The sequence below is a fragment of the Micropterus salmoides genome, unplaced genomic scaffold (genome assembly GCF_014851395.1).
Source record: "Micropterus salmoides isolate LMB-PRFRI ecotype aquatic unplaced genomic scaffold, ASM1485139v1 Ms_hic_scaffold_23, whole genome shotgun sequence".
NCBI lineage: Eukaryota > Metazoa > Chordata > Actinopteri > Centrarchiformes > Centrarchidae > Micropterus > Micropterus salmoides.
Genome location: NW_024041484.1, coordinates 4,023,877 through 4,043,074, shown reverse-complemented (window position 1 = coordinate 4,043,074; position 19,198 = coordinate 4,023,877). Strand labels below are relative to the sequence as shown.

Genomic DNA, 19,198 nt, shown 5'->3' with positions numbered 1-19,198 from the left:
ATTTTAAAACGCTTTAAAAAGATTTTAAGGCCAATGCCAAGTGTCCAGAAACAAGGGTCTTCACTGCCAGGGCTCCAGTGGTTTCACCACTGGGTAATCCATCCCCACAGTGGCGAGGAGAGGATGCACTGGGGATCATACAGGTTAGCTGTACTAACTAGCTAACAAGCAGCACAAAGTTAACTCATCTGCGCAGATGAGCAGCTGGTGGTAAAAAAACAAAACAGTGAGCACGGCCTCTGGGCATCAGTGTTTTTTTTATACTGGCTCACTGACACTGATGAGATTTACTCCTTGGTACCGATTGAGAAGGCATTTTTTAATATTCAAGAAATATGGTTCCCAGCCCTACTGGGGTGTCTCATTAAAATGGATGAACATCCACTAGGAGCAACACCTTGAATGCATCAAGTATCAAGAATTCAGTGATAAAAATTCTGCTCTTTGTGGAATGCTGAGGAATCTTCAGACATTCAGCGGTTAAAGAAGTCAGTCTTAGTTTAAATATAAATTGCTGTTGATACTGACAAAGCCTTCCCACAATAATTACCAATGTTTGCATGAAAAGCCAGACGCGACTCAGCATCTGACAGCCATATTAAATCATATCATCTGATTAAAGCTGGAATGTTGCATATCAGACAGACCACTCTTGAGGCCGACATCTCTGGCCGCCTGAACATGTTGCTTGTGGAGACAAAATACTCAGAATCTGACTCTTGCTGTAGTTAATTAACTTATCACATTCCACCAAATGGCAGACTGGTGTGCTCCACCTTGGCAATGGGCTGGAAACCTGACTCACATTCTTGCCATGACAGAAAGCCCCGAGGCCTCATACCTGATGTAGTCTGAGAGAATGCACCAAGCGCCCGGGGAATGCTGGCCACGCCTGCTTCCAAGGTTTGCCTGATGGCCAATGCACCCCCACCTATACCTGGCCATGCCCCAGTCAGGGCTAAAAAGAATCCTCCTAACCACTTCAAAGCCCAAAGACCTGGCTAGACTTTATTCAAAGTCTTGGCAAAACCTTCAAGCTTAAAGTGGCAGGGTTGAGATAAGAATGGCAATGAGACAAAGGCACTTCCAGGATTTTTTTTTATTTTAATCGCTTGCTGTTTGGTAGATTTATAAATGACAGATAAAATGAGGGGGGGAGTAAATTGAAAGGGTGAGCTAACGAGGTCCATATGGGTTCTGGTGGATGAGCTAAGTGCGCCATGTTTGCAAATCAAAGACAGCAGGCTGGCACGAGATAAAGAGCCACTGGCCTTCTCTCTAACCCTGCTTTCATTACTTCTCATTTGCCTTCAGAGGAGCGAGGGATTGTATTTTAGGCAGCTGTAAACCCTGAAATGCCTCCACATTCTTCATTCTGCATGCAGACTAATCTGTTCGCTCTTTTCTGTTTCTAATCTGCTTGTCTCATTTAAGGCTGACTGTAAACCACGTTCCTCTAACAGAGGGGGTAAGAAATCAGAGCAGGCTTGATTTCCTTGATCCAGCATTTGGTCTCTGATTACATGAACAGGCCTTGTTCAGCCATAAGGGAGCCATATAACAACAGTTGTTACAGTTCCTCAGTGAGGTAGGCCTATTAGAAGAAGATACACGCTCAGCGCTGGGAGTTGCCAAGGGGAAAGCTAGCCTGGAATGTAGCGCAAAGTTTAGAAATTTCAATTCACCGACAGCAATCCAAAACGTACCAGGATCAAGGCTGGTGATTGCTATGAAGGTTGAGTAGAGGCCAGATTCAGATCTTAAGCAGCCCTTAGTGAAACAAGGCCAACATTTTGGATGGGTAGTCCTCTCCAATGAACTTGTCAGACAGTCATAACTTCTGCTAAGAAGTCTGTAAATTTCATAGTGCACCACTTAAAGAATCCCTTCTCAAGCGACATAATTAGGTTACTGTAACATGTGATCAGTTTAACTACATTATAAGTAACGCATGTTAGGCAGCTAGGTCAAATGTCTATACCATTGCATCACGGGTTACTCTCATGTGCCAAAACAATCCAAAAGCAAAATGTTTCATTATGCTGTGGTTATGACAGTATTAGCCTTGCTAATATTATCTAAGCATACTGACAATGGAACAATCAAGGGCTAATGCTAAATTTAAGGTGGCACTGAGAAGCTCAACTTACGTTGTAGGCCAATTGTTGGCAAAAAATGGTAATATTAGTAAAGTCAGACGAGTAGTCCCAGAGTCCCTAATGTCAGTAACTTGTATAAACAAGTGGAATTTCGAACATAAGTGCGCTAGCTAACATTACACTAAAATTAATTACTAAAATTAAGTTAACACCTAACTCGTTATATCCAATCTGTGATGGCTAGCATTTGCTAAATCAAAACAACTTAACCATATTATTGAGGCACAATGACATCCAAAGTCAATACAAAGACACAAATTAAGGGAAAAGAATAGACAGAGTTGAAAAATATGTGTGTGACAAAGGGCTTTGTTGGAGTGTCATGTGGGGAGGACTGGGCAGAGTGGAGGACCAGAGCCGATGATTTCTATTTAATATATTTTCTCCTTTCTCTTGTTGTCTTGATTTCCTTTTTCTACATGCTTCATACACTCGTACATTGTCATTGCAACACATCCTTTCATTTGCACAATGACATGCCTACAAACTGAGTACTACCCTCACCTGCAATTATCAAATAATAAACATTAACTGTAAACATATGCACACTTCAACCAATGTAATGGTCTAGTTTTCTTTTTTTTGTGTAGCCACCAACATACATTTATTCACTGATGCATTGATGTCCATAAAAAAGGTTTTCTTTTCTTTATAATTAGGGATGTTCTGAGCCAATCCTAAGGATCGATGTCGGGGCCAATCCGCACATATATTTATGGATCAGTATTGGCTAGATTAGAGCCACTAAAGATCTGATTCTTTCTTTACTATACTCTACTGTGGTCTGTAAACTCAGCCTCCTCCTGTTGAAGCAAGCTGCGTGTGAATGTGAAAAATCTGATTGCACCGGGAATCGACTCTTGATCTGACAATGCTGTGGCACCAAGGCAGTTTGTATCTTGCCTTCCTCTTGCCTTTTTTGCGAGTTAAATGTTTTTATTGTGGACTACTATTGCTATGACACCCCTCACTTTCGCACCCCAAAAGATTTATTTTCTTATCAGTTATAAAGGTCCTACATTTATGACCACAATAAATAAACACTGACAGAGCCAAGGCTACAACAAAAGTAAAGGAGGCTCTTTTAACACAGATATTGCTCAGGGACTGGCATTACAAAGGATTTGCTCCTAATTTTCCTTAAAAATATTCCTAAGCATCTTTAAGGGATTTTTTGTATTTAGGATAATGCTTAATGTGCTTAAACAAGTAAAATTCAAATGACACTCCAGTCTGCATGGTTTATCTTGGTTACAGTGGCTGTGAGCCAACAAGGAGCTGCTTTTCATCAGTGTGACAATGAACAGTGCTACTGTTTCCGAGACTTTGTTGAAAACTCTGAAGCAAGATTTAAAGCCAAAAGACGTCGTTGTAACGGGAAGCGGTGCTCAAGTGTACTCCCAGTTTGGACAGCAGGACAGAAGTCAGCCAAAAGCCAGCTTGGAGAAATGTGCAGAAGGTAAATGTCACATCACATAAGTACTGTATATATTGTATATTTAAATCTATATTTTATGTGTCATTTTCTTGCTGCTTGGCACTTTAAGTCTTGGCTATAGACAGGTTTCTGTGTAACGTCATCACCGAGATACACGCGCAACCAGAGGGCAGAAAGCAGCACTCTGTCTTTGCGCATTACCTAGTAGCAGTGTTGGGCAAGTTACTCAGAAATTGTAATGAGTTACTTATTACTTATTGCACATTTAAAAAGTAATAATATTAATTCAATTAGGCCCTGTGATAGACTGGCGACCTGTCCAGGGTGTAGCTCGCCTTTCGCCCGATGTCAGCTGGGATTGGCTCCAGCCCCCCACGACCCTGTACGCAGGATAAGCGGTTGACGATGAATGGATGGATTAATTCACTTATCACTGGGTATTAAAAATAAATAGTCACGTTAGTTGTTAAGTTACAATTACTTTCAACCACTGCACCACATCATTAAAAGTGATGGGAAGCCTGCTCAGCAGCGCATTTTAGAAATGAATCCACTTTACTGGAACAATAATTAACAGTAAGAGAGTCAACAACCAGTCGAACAGAAAACACTGCAGCCTCTCAGACCAGAGGATGCTGTACCTATAGGCTATTTAAAAATAATAAAACACAAAGCAGGTCGCTCCCGTCATTTTAGCTTATCGCGTATTCATAACAGCAGCAATGAGTATGATTTTTACGAAGCAGTACGTTTTTTTAATGCCACTGTCTTAGATAAAAAAAATCAAACACAAAACGTTGATTAACGCGCGCATCCAGTAGTGTTTGTATCTTTTTGTATACAGTCTATGGTTTGTATGCAAGAACCCTGTTTTTAGACTGCCTACCCCTTTCTTTTCTCTTCCAGGTAGTACTGACAGTCACCACTCTGCTGTAGGATATTTTGATTAAAAATAAACTCGTCAAACTGTATGTTAGTGTCTTGCAGATGGCCTAAAATAATCTACAAACTGGAAAGTATGAGGCCTGTACTCACCAGACTGAAGTCCCATTGTGGTCCTGGGGTGAGGAAGGTGAAGGAGCTTCCTCTTTGCAGTGACCTGAACAATAACAATACAAGAGGGTCACATATACAACATTACTACAACGCATCCTTAGCTACAAAAACCAACACCTAGAGGGCCTGCTCAGCATGGTGTAACACTGTCTGCTACTTTGCCCTGACTGCCCTGATTACAAAAGGTAATGATTGGTGATTTAAACCACCAGTGGAGTCCGCTCTGACCTCCCAGCCAAAGGGTGAGTAAAGCTGATGACTTAGTGAGTTCACTGCATTCATATGAGGGGAACTGTGACTCAGGGAACAGCAGTGTCCTGAGAAAACACTCGACTCCCATTACCTACCACAGCCTCAGCATGATGTAGCCGCAGCGCTGTCCTCCAAATCAGACGAGGACTGACAGATAAGGATCCTCCCAGTCAGAGAGGGAAGGGAAACATAACCCTAGTCCATTTCCTCAAAGCCTCATGCTGTCCTTAGACCTAAGACCCCTGTGAGATTTGAAGGAGGAGTCCTTTATCTCACACCTTCCCTCCCAAAGATTTGGACATGTCCCAAATGTCTCTTTATGTTGGGATTTTCTGGCAGGGGATAGCTTTGGCCTTTTTTGGGGCTCCATAGTGGGACTGTCTGGAGTGAACACTCGGCAACTCAGCCATGCATAATGTAAATCCTTTTCATGTCAAACTACTTATCTTGAACTTGTGTGATTATTAAAGTATTACAAGGCCAGGCAGGATAAGGCCACAGTGAGGACAATTACACAACATCTCACGCTCAGTGAATGGATGGTTACACAGCAAGAAGGAAAACATCAAAGCAACCCTTAAGATCTGTATTGTACCAACAATAAATTGATTTTTATTGAAGCAGTATTTCACAGTGATTAAATACTTTCAATGAGAAGTGTGTCTCACAACTACCTTACAAGGCTAAGTAACCGTACATCTTATGAAACTAGGCAAACGGATTACAGACGCTTTGTACTGACCTGACACAGAAAGCAGGGACTGTGTCCTGTAATATAGCATTTATCTGTTCTTTTTTGTAACAGAAACAAAACAAAGCCTCAACCTTTTTAAAAATGAACACCACTGGTGAACAGAATTATTATATTTATGGCACAAGTTTGGAAAAAAATATCAAGAAAAACTAAATTTCTAACGAATGCAGATATGACAATTGAACTCATGAAAATACAAACAAAAGATAAAATGTTAAGACATTGTGGAGTATGTTTAAAGGAACTGTCACACAACAGTAGTGTATCACACTCAGCAGACATGATGAATCAAAACCTCCTACATTGCTCCGCTTTCATAACCCAATCTGAGACTTACACAAGATCATAAATGGTGTCAGAACAGTTGATGTATGTCTTGGAGCCTCAGATGGTGGGACCTAAAAAGGCATCAGCATCCGGAGAATGCTGAGCTGCCCAGAAACACTTGCTCTGTGTGTGTGTCCGGCAAGTGCTGCTCATAAGGCTGAGTCATTCCCGTCATACTGCCGCTCTACTACTGTTGCTCCAGGTGGCCTTTATTCAGTGACACAGCCAACTGTCCATCAGTCAGCCCTGCAGGCAGCTGCAGCACTCACTGCACCCTTTATCTTTGCTCTGACACCTCATAACAGCGGGTTAATGGTTATGGCTAGTGCTACAAATGATAAGTTAATGAATTTATCAGTACATCGACCATGAAAAGAATTGTTTGTTCCTGTCTTAGTTTGGGCCACGCAATCATTTACAATAGAACAGATCTGGGTAGCTGACATTAAATGTGAATATAAAAAAACAAATGCCACCACTGGCCACGCTCAGTGGTTAACAATAGGGGTGGGGAAAAATACGATACAGCATAGTATGGTGATATTTGCCATGGCAATCCTGTATCGATACACGGACGCCAAGTATCCATATTTTATTATATAAACTGCAGATGGGAGTTTTAACTTTTTGGTACTAGAATAATAAAATCTATTGCTTTTTCAGTCCACTAGAAAACTTAACAGGACCATAAGAGGACTGAAAAAGTGATATGAACAAATATATCTTTTTAGATAAACAAATGTTGACAAAGTTTGACTTTATGGACCTAATTGGAAGTTGGAAAAAGCTAATAAATTGTAATATATCTCAATATATTTAAAATCGCAATAAAATCGAATCGCAACATAAATATCGTGCTAATATCGCATCGTGGGGCCTCTGGTGATTCCCACCCCTAGTTAACAAGGGGTCTATGGGAAGCTTAGTGCAAAAACACAGGTCTTATTATGAACACAAACTGGACGTGTTTAACACTACCTATTAACTAAGCTATATAACAGTCTGACAAGAGAGAAGAGACAATAAGTGAAAACCACCTAGGAGAGGGGGAAAATGGGAAAAAAATCGTCCTGTGGAGCTAAAGACGGTTGAACCGAGCACCAATACACACTAATCATCTACGTTTGGAGGTGGGACCACACATGTATGCACTGATGCAACTGTAAGGTGTTTTGGATAAACAGCATGTGTTGTGGAATAACAACAATAGCTAAAGAGAAGGAAAATGAGAATCTCCTTGGGTGTCCTGGAGGCAAGGAGGGGATCAGAGGTCACTGCAGGTGTTGCTCAGACTTAACTGTCAAAGTGCTGAATTAACTTGACACAATTTGTCCCGCTGAAGTGTCTTCTAAATCTAAACTTCTACAGGAGGCGATGTACTGCTCGACGGCTAAAAGATGACAGATCTAGCGCCACAAAATCAGATTCACATGGAGTATGGTCAGCTGTCTGGGTCTCTTATCAAACACTTGATTACATAACTCTATGTGACTACATCGGGAGGTCCCCACTGCTTTACAAACATTTGAAGGAGTTTCCAACCAGTTCACCTCTCAAACTGGGGTGACGTACACCTTATGATGAAACTTGGCAGATAAATATAGTCACAGCCCTGTGGTTCTGATACTCATTAATAGTGGTTATTTGCAGTTTTGATGACCTAAGAACTGACATTCACTCTGCTGTTGCACACCCCTAGTCTCCCTACATACCTCAAGCCTCAAGTGACTGACTAACTACGCTTTACCAACCATTGGACAGAGCTGTCATGGGAAAAATGTGGGAGAGTTGGTTAGCTTCAGTGTGGCTTGGTTTTAACCATTTTGTTTGTCAATTCATCTGTAAATCAATCTACAGAAATAATCTGACCAATTTGATAACCATTTATTTAGGGTTTTCTCTCTATTTTCTTTGATATCAATGTCAATAGTTTATTTTGTGGCTGTCAACCAATAAGCATTGTTGGACATAAATTCTAAAAAAAATTCTAATCATTTAAGTGATTAATAAAAAAAACTGATGCAAAAGAGTGGAATAAATGGTTCATGTAAAAAAAAATAGGTCTGTTAAAAATCTGCTCACTTTGTATCTGGATTTAGTATATTACTGGAAAACTGTCTCTTTGGAACATCCTATCTTTCATCACTCATTTAAATACTTTCAATAGAAGATACCAAAGAACACACTAGCACAGCGAGTCATTGCAACATGCAGGACTAATTTAAGAGCCCAGAATGAGTTGCTGGCTGACAGCCATGCAGAGGCTTCTTTGGAATGGGCTGAGCTTCCAGAGGAGCATACAGTCTTTGTGATGCATGACATGTCCCTGCCAAAAAACGTCAGATTTTTACATCATCAGGTTTTAAGCCAAGGCATTGCCAAGTCCTCACACCGGTGTTAAAATACATGCAGGGAATCTCACAGGAAATGAGAGCATGCTGCAAATAAACATAACCTAAAGGTCCAACATTAGCTTAGCTGTTGGTGAGACCATCCCATAAGCCTACAAGTTCAATCCTTTAAAGGTTCAGTCTGTAATATTTAGAAGGATCTATTGACAGAAATGCAATATAATATACATGAATGTGTTTTCAGTGGTGTATAAAGACCCTACATAAGGAACCGTTATAATAATAATTGTACATTTTATTTCTATGGTGCTTTCCAGGACACTCAAAGACACATTAATAACAATAAAACCAGGACAGTAAGTACATTCTAGGGCTGAAACGTTTTATCGATTAATTTGATTACTAAAAAGCATCTACACAAATTATTTGCAACGATGCTTCATTTACTCCATATAACTATATAGCACACTGTTTCGCACGGACAATTATTACTGTCACATATGGTGCTTACGCTGTGATCATGTGAACACATCGTGACAAGTTACCAGTAACAGCAACTTTAGCATTTAACTAAAATCATGATTGATTGTTGAGTTGAAGGCTAGCCAAAGTAAGCTGCAATCCTCAGCTATAACTGTAGAAACGTGCGTTTGTTATTGTTCTTCTCCTGGTTGGGCCGTGGCTTACACAGCTGATCCTGGTACTGAGTGGGGGTGCGCCGCCAAGCAAAAGTACTTCTTATAAGATTACTAGATGAATCGATGAAATAATCTGTAGAATACTCGATTACTAAAATCACCGTTGGTTGCAGCCCTAGTACATTCAAATAGATAAACTACATAACTACAAAATACATAGAAGCGGGGGGAGGTAGGAAGGCATATTCCGACATAAGAGCACATGAACACGTGAATACAACGTGAGCCGCTGGTTGCAATTCGCAACCCTCACCACTAGATGCCACTAAAACTTACACATTGAACCTTTAAACAGCCAACGTGCGTTCATCAGCAGTTTTGTATCCTTTCAAAGTGTCTTTGAGAACCATACCCTGCTTACTCTTTGGAGGTTGCCTGTGGACGGACGAGCTACAACTGAAAATCTGAAATTGGGCTGCACGATATGGTAAAAAAATCTTATTGTAATTATTCTGACAGATTTTAGGATTTGCGATACAATTGATAATTAGTGGTTATGTTCATTTTTGCATCACAATTTTCATTTTCATTGAAAAAACTATTACATTCACGATGATCTAACATTTGTTGGGGTCTATACCAAACAACCATGTTTTCTCATAAACAGAACAAGATTTGGAGGCAATGGGACAAATCTTTTTTCAGTCTCTTTTCCTCAACAAAATAAATATCTTGTAGAAAAATTAAGTGCTAATTTGTTTGTGATTCAAATGAATTAAATCACACATTTATTGATGATATATTGAACATTTGTTATATTGTTACTGAGGAAAATTATCATTATTGTTTTATTGCCCAGCCCTACATTTAACCCTAATTTTAAAAAATTGCAGCTTCTGCAATTTGGATATTTCACTTGGCCATATTGCGATTGCGACATTTCAACTAGCCTAATTGTGCAGGCCTAATCTGAATCCTAGATTCTTAAAAAAATAATTAGTGTTCTTAATAATGGCCAAGAATGTCTGGTTGCGTGCAATTTACAGAACATATTCAACTGCTGAAGAAATCTTACCAAATTATCAAGTAATAAATATCTATTTCTATAGAAAATGACCTATTGTATGTAGACTTACCCAATGACATGTTTCCCATGTGAGCTGTTCTGTAAGCAGATAGGCCCTGTAATTATTTCATGATGACACATTCAACACTTCTTCCAGCTAGGGGACAAAGGACTTTTTTACCCATACTGTCTCCGGTGTGTTAGGTAAGTGTGGCTCATGAGTCAGCGGATTAGCATCTCAGTTAGCCCTGCCCTTATTTGTTGAAGTGCGGGCTAATTCTGAAAGGATAATGTTATATCAAGAGTTACAAATCTGTCCATTCCATATGATTTTTCAACCATGGTGCCTTACATGCGAGATTCCCAGCATGCATTTCAACGCCTGAAGATGTAAAACAATTTTTTGACAGGGACATGTCATGCGTTACAATGACGGTCTGCTCCTCTGAAAGCTCTGCCCATTGCACAGAAGTCTCTGCCTTGATGTCACCCAGTAAACCGCCAATCCTCTTCTGAGCACCCTGCGTCGGTGTCATCATGTTTCAATGACACGCTGGGATTGTTGGTGTATTATTTGGTATCTTAACTTGAAATTGATGATTCCCAAGGAAGTATTTACATGAGCGCTAAAAAACAGGATGTTCCAAAGCCTGTTTTCCAGCAATCCAGACACAAAGTGGGCAGATTTTTAACAAAGATGTAGTAAATGTCTCTGGCAATACTTGACATAGTCTCTCATAGGGCTGGGCAATAAAATAATTGTTCAATATATCGTCAATAAATATTTAGTTTAATTCATTTGAATCACAAACAAATAATATATATAAAATATATAATTTTTCTATTAAAATATTTTTGTGGAGGAAAATTGACTGAAAAAAGATTTACTAATCATATTTGTTGAAAAAGATTTTTATCATAATAGTTTTAATTGTTCTACCTGAGATTTGTTAAGTGATCAACTGTTTGGCATCAAGCGTTTGTCACATTCTGACCATAAAGAAAAGTGGAACCACACAATTAAGCATCTGGTTTCTTCTATTTACTCACTCAGGAGAAAAAAATCAGCCTTTAAACTTGAAAGAAATAAGGATTTGACACATATTGTGATATTGATAATGAATGATATGAAATATTTTTATCGTGATAACCTTGATGGCCATATCGCCCAGCCCTAGTCTCTTATATTCATTTGTTTGTTAAACAACAGTGACATATTGCACATTAATGAAGTATTAGTGGTGTAGTTGGCAAAATTGTATAGCCACAGGTGCTTATAGAAAATTACTACCATAATGTATTGTAGGTGTTGGACCTTCACTCTTGTCATTGTCAGACATTTTTCAACAATAATGACTGCACTAACACATGATTTGCAACCATGTTCCTTTACATGGATGACAAACTTCCCAAGCTTTGAGTTCACAAGCTTTGACCCAACCCTGTTTACTTCTGTCGGTTGAGTTCTGCACGTGTTTGGCAACTAGACCACTCAACAGAAAAACTCCACTGCCAGTCTAGCAATGAATGTCAGTCTCTCTTGGGAAATCAAGCCTTATCCAACTTTATTGTTTTTTTTCCACAAACCTTGTAATGGAGGTCAAATACTGGGTGATGTTTTTCCGTGTTTGTCTGCAGAGCCAGTTGGGCACTGGGCAGGGCTGGGGCACTTTGGCACACAACATGGAAAGTCTTTCAAATGAGTCCAATATAAACCTTTGCAGGGGTTTATTCTCCCAAAACATGCTGATTATTGTTATTATTGTACATTTGCCAGCAGTTTGAGAACAGATGAATCTCATTGTGCTGGTATAAATGAGCTCTGGGACAATATTTAAGAACTTGTCACATGTATGGCCAATATGAAAGACAGTGCTTAGAGAGACAATGCGAAAGTGTTTGTGTTGCCTGGATCCATAATAACAGTGCATGTTAAGTGTTTCCTGCATATATCTGAAGTTATACACAAAGGTAGGGTTAGAAAAACACTGCTTAGGTACTATGTTTACTATTATGAGTACTGCCTTGTGGATGTTATAGTTCATCCCATAAATAGACAAGCACCAATAAAGTGGAGAGAAAGCAACAGTGGCTCTTTGCTGACATCTTGTGGCTTTTTGACGCAACCGAAAGTACTTACACACAGTTTAATGTAAAACACATTGTAAACATTTTATGTAGTTTATTTGAAATTACTAATAATACTTAGTTGGCCATTTCCAAATTATACACCCTTCGTTTGAAGAAAATACACCACTAGTAACGGTAACGTTAAGTTAACGTTACTGATAATTCCTTATTTCTATTGTGAGGCTAAAGGATGCTAGCCACCGTTAGCTCAACTATATTAGCACCCTGTTGCTGCAGTTTTAGTGAGTTTCGCTCAGAGTCCGAACAGAAACGGTGTAACGTTACTCACCGTCTCAGACTCCTGCTGTTGTTCTCAAGGGGAGACTCTTCTTCACCAGCTGAAAACTTCCTCTTTAAGTTCCTGGAGCTCGGCTGTCTTTTCGGTTTCTCTAAAGTCGAAACGGGAACATTGGTTTCACTGGTTTCACCGGTTTCACCCATTTAAAATATCTTAGACCAGGGGTATCTTAACTACCTCTCACTGAAAGGGTTAAACGGTATAATTACAATAAAGCTTACTACAATAACAGAGGCTCGAGAGTGTTTTTGAATATGGCGGAAATCCAAAAATCGTCCAATGAGAGGAGAACCGAGGAACTCGTTGCTAGGATAGTACGCTGATGGGCGGGGCCAGAGTAGTTAGTAGTACTTCGGGGACGGTGGTGTCTGGTCTGATAATACAGCGCAATAACTAACAGTGAGAAGTTCACAATCCTAAGGGGCTGTTTTAATAATGATTTTTATTCCAGAAGAAAGCAAGGCAAAGCACGTTCCTAATCAGAGAATGAGGTAAATGAGCGCAGTGGCTAAACAAGGACAGGAGTTCGTGTTTTGGTGGCACAGTCATTAAAATTATATATTAAAAATGAAAAATGACACCAAAAAATAGAGGTAGTTGACTCAAGCCAATAGCCTATTTTCATTTTATGCTACTTTATACCTCTACTCCACTACAATTCAGAAGAAGGTATTGTACTTTTTTACTCCACTACATTTAGTAGACAGCTGGATGTAATAGTTACTAGTAATGTGGAAACCATGTGTGTCTCTGAGATAAACAATGAACACCAAACTGCTCCCCCAGAGGAAAAAAACATTTTTACATTGTGGTATCTGGTAAATGAATGTAATATATTGTTAAATACTGCATAGTTAGCTTATAAAATATGTTTATGTACGATATAGTTGAGAAAACCAGCAGTATAAAGTACTTAACATTAGCTAGACTTCAACCAGCTAACTCAGTAAAATGCTGCATATTAATGCATTAGTAATAAAAATCTAATAATATAGTATAATAATAAAAATAACTGAGAGGGGCCATTCTGCATAATGTGATCGTTTACTTACAAGACTTCCACATGGGTTGCTTACTGTAACAGGTTACAAGAGTGAAGGTTCAAGCATGTCAAGATGTGTCTAACATCCAACCAAGTAGAGCTAGATCAATAAATAGACCTGGCTGATATTAGCTTATTGCAGACGTAGCAGTATCTGTGTATATGTTGGTTGATAAGTAACGAGTAATTGCAGTAAAGACATGCTAAACTTTGAGGTAATTTAGAAACAGTGTCATCGTTGCATAGTTTGTCCAGGGTTGCTAAATTAATTTTTACATTAACCTTTATTTCAAAATCTTGCCTGTGAATGGTATAGGAGGCAAATTGTGACATGATTCGACTCAGTCCAGCTTGTTAGGTACTTAGATATTGCTTATCTTCCACTTGTAGGGCCTTAGAGATCATGTTAGGACTCACCTTCACTGAGGCCATTGACATCTCAGCATCGTGATGGGGTTCACGATGCTTGGAGCTCTCATCTTACTGCTTCTGTGACTCTATCCATTACTAAATATGTTTCTACCTAACACATCTGGCAGCTACTGCTACATACATGCACCCAGCCTGAGTTCAGCATGGCTTGAATGAGTGGGCTGTATCTTATTATCCCTGTTGAATAATTTGATGTGACTCTGTGTTTCCTCTCCAGATGTAGTCTGTTTGTGAAACCTTGAGCTAACCAGCAGACCATCTTCTGGATGCTGGTCTAAAAACAGAGCAGTTCTTCATCAAGACATCTAACACTCAGTGGACCCTTGTGTGTTACTGGAAAAGATTTCCAGTGGCAACAAAAACTTCACTGTACTTGCACAAAAGTCACCTTCATTAATTCTGTTTTTATGAATCAGGAGAATTCCTTGTTTGCTTATTATTGATAAGTCACTATACCATGATGTATTAGTGGGGTGGCGCGGTGATGCAGTGGTTAGCACTTTACAGTAAGAAGGTTGTGGGTTCAAACCCTGGTTGTCCCAGCCTGTCTGTGGGGAGTTTACATGTTCTCCCTTTATCTGTGTGGGTGCTCTGGTTTCCTCCAAGCGTGATATATTGTTTGTCTATCTGTGACCTGTCCAGTACCTGTATCTGATGCCAGCTGGGATTGGCTCCAGCCCCCCCCCCAACCCTGTATGCAGGATAAGCGGTTGACGATGGATGGCAAACCTTTCAGTCTCCACATACAGTGCAAAAACCCACACCCCATCAAAAATGAACATATGAAATTGACACAAAGACAGAGGGACAGTTTTTAGCAGGGTTCTAGAAATGGTAATACCAGTTGATGGGTCCACAACTTTGGATTACAACAATTATTGGATTAATTGCCATGAAATATTGTACACACTCATGGTCTCCAGACGATACACTGTCCTTGACTTTGGACTTTTCATCTAGCACCACCAGATTTTATTAATGTCCAATACTTTATGATAAAAATCACATAACATTCCAATCAGCCTCAGCTATAATTGTGTTTAGTGCTAATTGGCAAATGTTAGCATGTAGGCCATGGCAAACATTCACTCCGCACATCATATTTAGTTTAAGCATCGCTGATCTTGTTAACATCTATGAAGTAGGTCAAACTATTAAATTACATATGTTATATATAGTATATATCCCCCTCCTCAAGCTCAGGTCCTCAAAGAGTTTGAGGGTTCTGCGCAGTATCTTAGTTGTTCCTAGGACTGCACTCTTCTGGACAGAGACCTCTGATGTTTTACCTGGAATCTGCTGTAGCCACTCTCCCAGTTTGGGAGTCACAGTCCCCAGTGCTCTGATCACCACTGGCACCACTGTTGCTCTTACTTTCCACATCTTTTCTAGCTCCTCTTTCAGTCCTTGGTATTTTTCAAGCTTCTCGTGTTCCTTCTTCTTGATGTTGCTGTTGCTTGGGATTGCCACATCTATCACTGCAGCCTTCTTCTGCTGTTTGTCGATCAACACGATGTCTGGTTGGTTAGCCATCAACAGTTTGTCAGTCCCACAGGATCTTAGCTCCGTCATTCTCAACTACCTTAGGAGGTGTCTTCCATTTTGACCTTGGGACTTCCAGCCCATACTCACGGCAGATGTTCCTGTACACTATGACAGCTACCTGGTTATGGCGTTATGGCGTATATATACTATATGTATGATATATACAATATTCATAATATTAATACTTTGAAAGAAAAAACAAGCAAAACTTTACTGTCAGTGCTTGAGACAATGAGGTCGACCCACGAATTGTACACTGGATGTACAAAGATGAGATTTAACAAAAGGATTAATCTTAACAAAATCTGTAATGTAGTTGTGGTTATTAGATTGGACACTTGGAGATACTGCTACACAGCGACACCTTGCAAAAGTCATTTAGAAGACCTCACCTGCTTGGAGAAGAAGTCTGCTCATCTCAATGTCTGGATGATGGTGTCGCTCTCAGGTGTAAAAAAAAGTAAGTAACAACTTATGAGTCTTTAAAGAATATTTATTTGATTTAATTTGCATATGCAGTACAGTTTGTCAAAAAGTACATTAAAGCATCAATGGATCATTTACCTGCATGTTCTCGGAATGATAATGATCTCATCAAGTGTTTGAGGATGGTACAAGGACTTTCCTTACATAGCGCCTTTCTAGTACCCTGACCACTCAAATCACTTTACACTACGCCACATTCACCCCATTCACTCACACACAGTCTCCCTCACTTTTGGTTAGGATGACCCCAAACCCTGAAACCATGGCTTTGCTGTTTCCTCTCTACCTGCTCAGCTACAGCATCATTTTTAATACCCACTTGCTTTGGTTTCTTCCTTCTGCTGTCTGAAAAAAAAAATCTTTGGGAGGCTGTTACAGCAATGATTCAGAATCATTGAATTCTTCTGTTTTGATAGTATCAACTATCAGCAAATAATTAATAGTATCAAATATCAGCAAATAATTAAATGAAAATGTATGCTGTTTTGTTTAGGGAACTATTGCTAAAGAATGGAGCAAATGTGGTGGCCATATATAAGTACAAGACAAACTTTTACTTGTTCTATAAATGTGTGAACTGTCTTTTCTGGAGGTTTATCAGACAGAGCAGCTCAGTTTCACATCACTGGTTCCCAGTCAACAGTACAACCACAGATATATTTGATAAACTTCTTGTCTGATTGAGACTGTGGTGGAAGGGGTAATGTTGTGACTCTTGTATATGTCGTTCTTTATATTCTAAGGTCCCTTTTCTAATGTGCAGAAAGTTAATTTATATTAATATCTAAATATATTATTGTAACAAAATTCAAGTAGGATAAATAGATGTTAAGAGTTCAGCCTTTTTTAGATATGAGGAATCAAACTCTGGAGTTAAAGAATGAGCCTAAATTGTGACCTTAGTATTTCCAGTCTTCATGTTGAGCTAAGCTAACCATCTCCTAGCTCTAGCCTCACATTTATAGACATGTACAGACATGTCAGTTCATTTCATCAACTCAAATAAGAATAAGTGTATTCCCCAAAATATCAAACTATTCCTTTAAATTTAAAACTTAAAATCTAAAAAGTATAATGGCCTTTATTATTTTTTATCATTTGTTTAATTACAATGGCAAAAATGTCCCTAAAGGGTATCTTTTTCTATATTAGTTTAACACTCTGTGACCATGATTCACAATTTTGTAAATACTCTCTATACAAACAAATACGACAAATATCAATAAAACATTAGTAAACTACTAGTTTTTTGTGTTTGGTATATTTGGCAGTCATTATGTTGTTTCCAGGAAATGGCCACTAAAATGTTTATTTTGTTAATGTTTGCAGTTGCTTTTGATTGTTTCAATAAATGTATGTATTTATGCTTAAAGTAAACTCGTAGATGCAAAATATTATATAGCTCCAAATGTACATATGTAAATAGTCATGACTACAAGTGACATCTTTCACATTACGCATCATTTGATCTATTGTTAATATTAAATTAGAATGATCAGCAGTCTCTGCAGTTCCTCTTGCTTCTGGGTCACAATTGTACTGTTTTGGTTCACTCTCACTGCTCTCATCAGCTTCAGCACACAGTTGTTTCCAGTAAAAAAGCTCTGATAAACTCGGTGTACACTACCTGCCTGTCAACAAACAGCAGACGTGGGAACCATGATATGACATTTAGCAGCTAAAGAGAGAGATATTTCCCTTAAGAGAAGATGGAGACCAAAAATGAGCATTAAGGAGAGTTCATTTTGGACTAAGCCAAATCAAATGTAATGCTTATCTTGCTATGTGTCTGCTTAATTAATAATAGCTAATCGTTAGCACATTAGCCATTTCAACTTTATAAGGCGTTAATGTCAGTGTAGTGTTAACAGCTTGGTGTGTTTCCCCACAACCGAGATGTAATCATTTGGAACTTGTTTTAACTTTCTAAATGATTGGCAGGTCTTTTACAGACTAAGGAATGTAAATTATATATTTTTGGGGGGTCTGTTTCAGAAAGCAGAGGCATCTGGTAAAGTTTTGCGAGTCAAACCTGTAACGTGGTCTTACATCAGTCCTCCAGTTTCGAGGGATTAGGGATTTTACTGAGCAAAATTATCCAGATGACTCAGTAAACATGCTTGCTGAATAACATTTGTTTACATCAATGATATCTGACTATACCTGCAATTTATATATTTAAAACTATGGATTGGGCTTTTAAAGTACTGATGATCTTTAAAAATTATAATAATGCTGCTGGATGCATTTTACGCATCAGATGAAGGAGCCTTGCTGTGATTGTTCCTCTTTTGCTTTAGTTTTTTCCTCTTATTTACTTGCCCTTACATATACAGTACATGTGCTTATATTATCTTTCCGAAACTTTCACTCGGCATATACTGTACATGCATGAGTATATGTTAAAGTAATAATACCAGTGGTGGCTGCTCAACAATTGAGCTCTTCTGACTACTGAATCACCAAGCAAAAGGATCCTCTAGAAACCAAAATGTATGTATTTAAATATAAACATTTAAAATCAACATAAATGCTGAATGTACATTCATTCACCTTTTTCATAAACAAAATAAAATATTGACTTGGTTGCCATATTCTGCTTAGTGCCTTAACACCTACTGCTTCTCTGATAGATACAGCAATGGCAATATGCATTAGGGCATATAAAAAGTGGCAACGGCCTGCCGTTTAGCCTATACTTGCCATCTTGATTGGCGCCATCTGCTGGACTAGACCACTATGTCTTGTATCTGGACATGGATAAATATTGTGTAATGGATAGGAGCGTCCTACGGAGGATACCATGCTACCAGCTCGATGACTGTATCATTGTATCCACAGTCACAGCAAACAATGTTGTCTTTAAGATTATTGCCATTGGGATTCGTGGATCAACAACACACAACACATAAAGTGATATCTGGAGTCCTCCTTGGGCTTCTTCTGTGATCATGTTCCAACCACAAAAAACACTATTCTCTTCCGTGTCTGCTGGAAAGGATCTCTGCTGTGTCTCCATCATCTTGTTGACTTACAGGAAAAATAAACTCATGAACACTGTCCTGTGAAATCTGCATTGCTGTATTCTGTGCATTTTTGAAAGCATTTGCATTCACTTCAAACCAGTCAAATACCTTAAAGGGGTGTAATCTGTGACTTCTATCAGCCTCTAGTGGTGGTCAGTAGCAACTGCAGCAATATCAACTGGTTGCTGGCCATGTAAA

At 39.0% G+C, this 19,198-nt stretch overlaps 1 protein-coding gene across 1 annotated transcript in view; it reads right to left on the bottom strand.

Annotated features, from left to right (window-relative positions):
* net1 (neuroepithelial cell transforming 1) overlaps nucleotides 1-12,627 on the bottom strand; it is a 36,572-nt gene extending 23,945 nt beyond the window's left edge. Inside the window, exons 1-2 of the mRNA XM_038738770.1 lie at nucleotides 12,461-12,627; nucleotides 4,633-4,696 (exon numbers count right to left, since the gene is read on the bottom strand). Coding sequence (XP_038594698.1) covers nucleotides 4,633-4,696; nucleotides 12,461-12,612 — 216 coding nt within the window. The 5' untranslated portion in view covers nucleotides 12,613-12,627. The remainder of the gene's footprint in view (nucleotides 1-4,632; nucleotides 4,697-12,460) is intronic.
* Nucleotides 12,628-19,198: the final 6,571 nt, after the last annotated feature.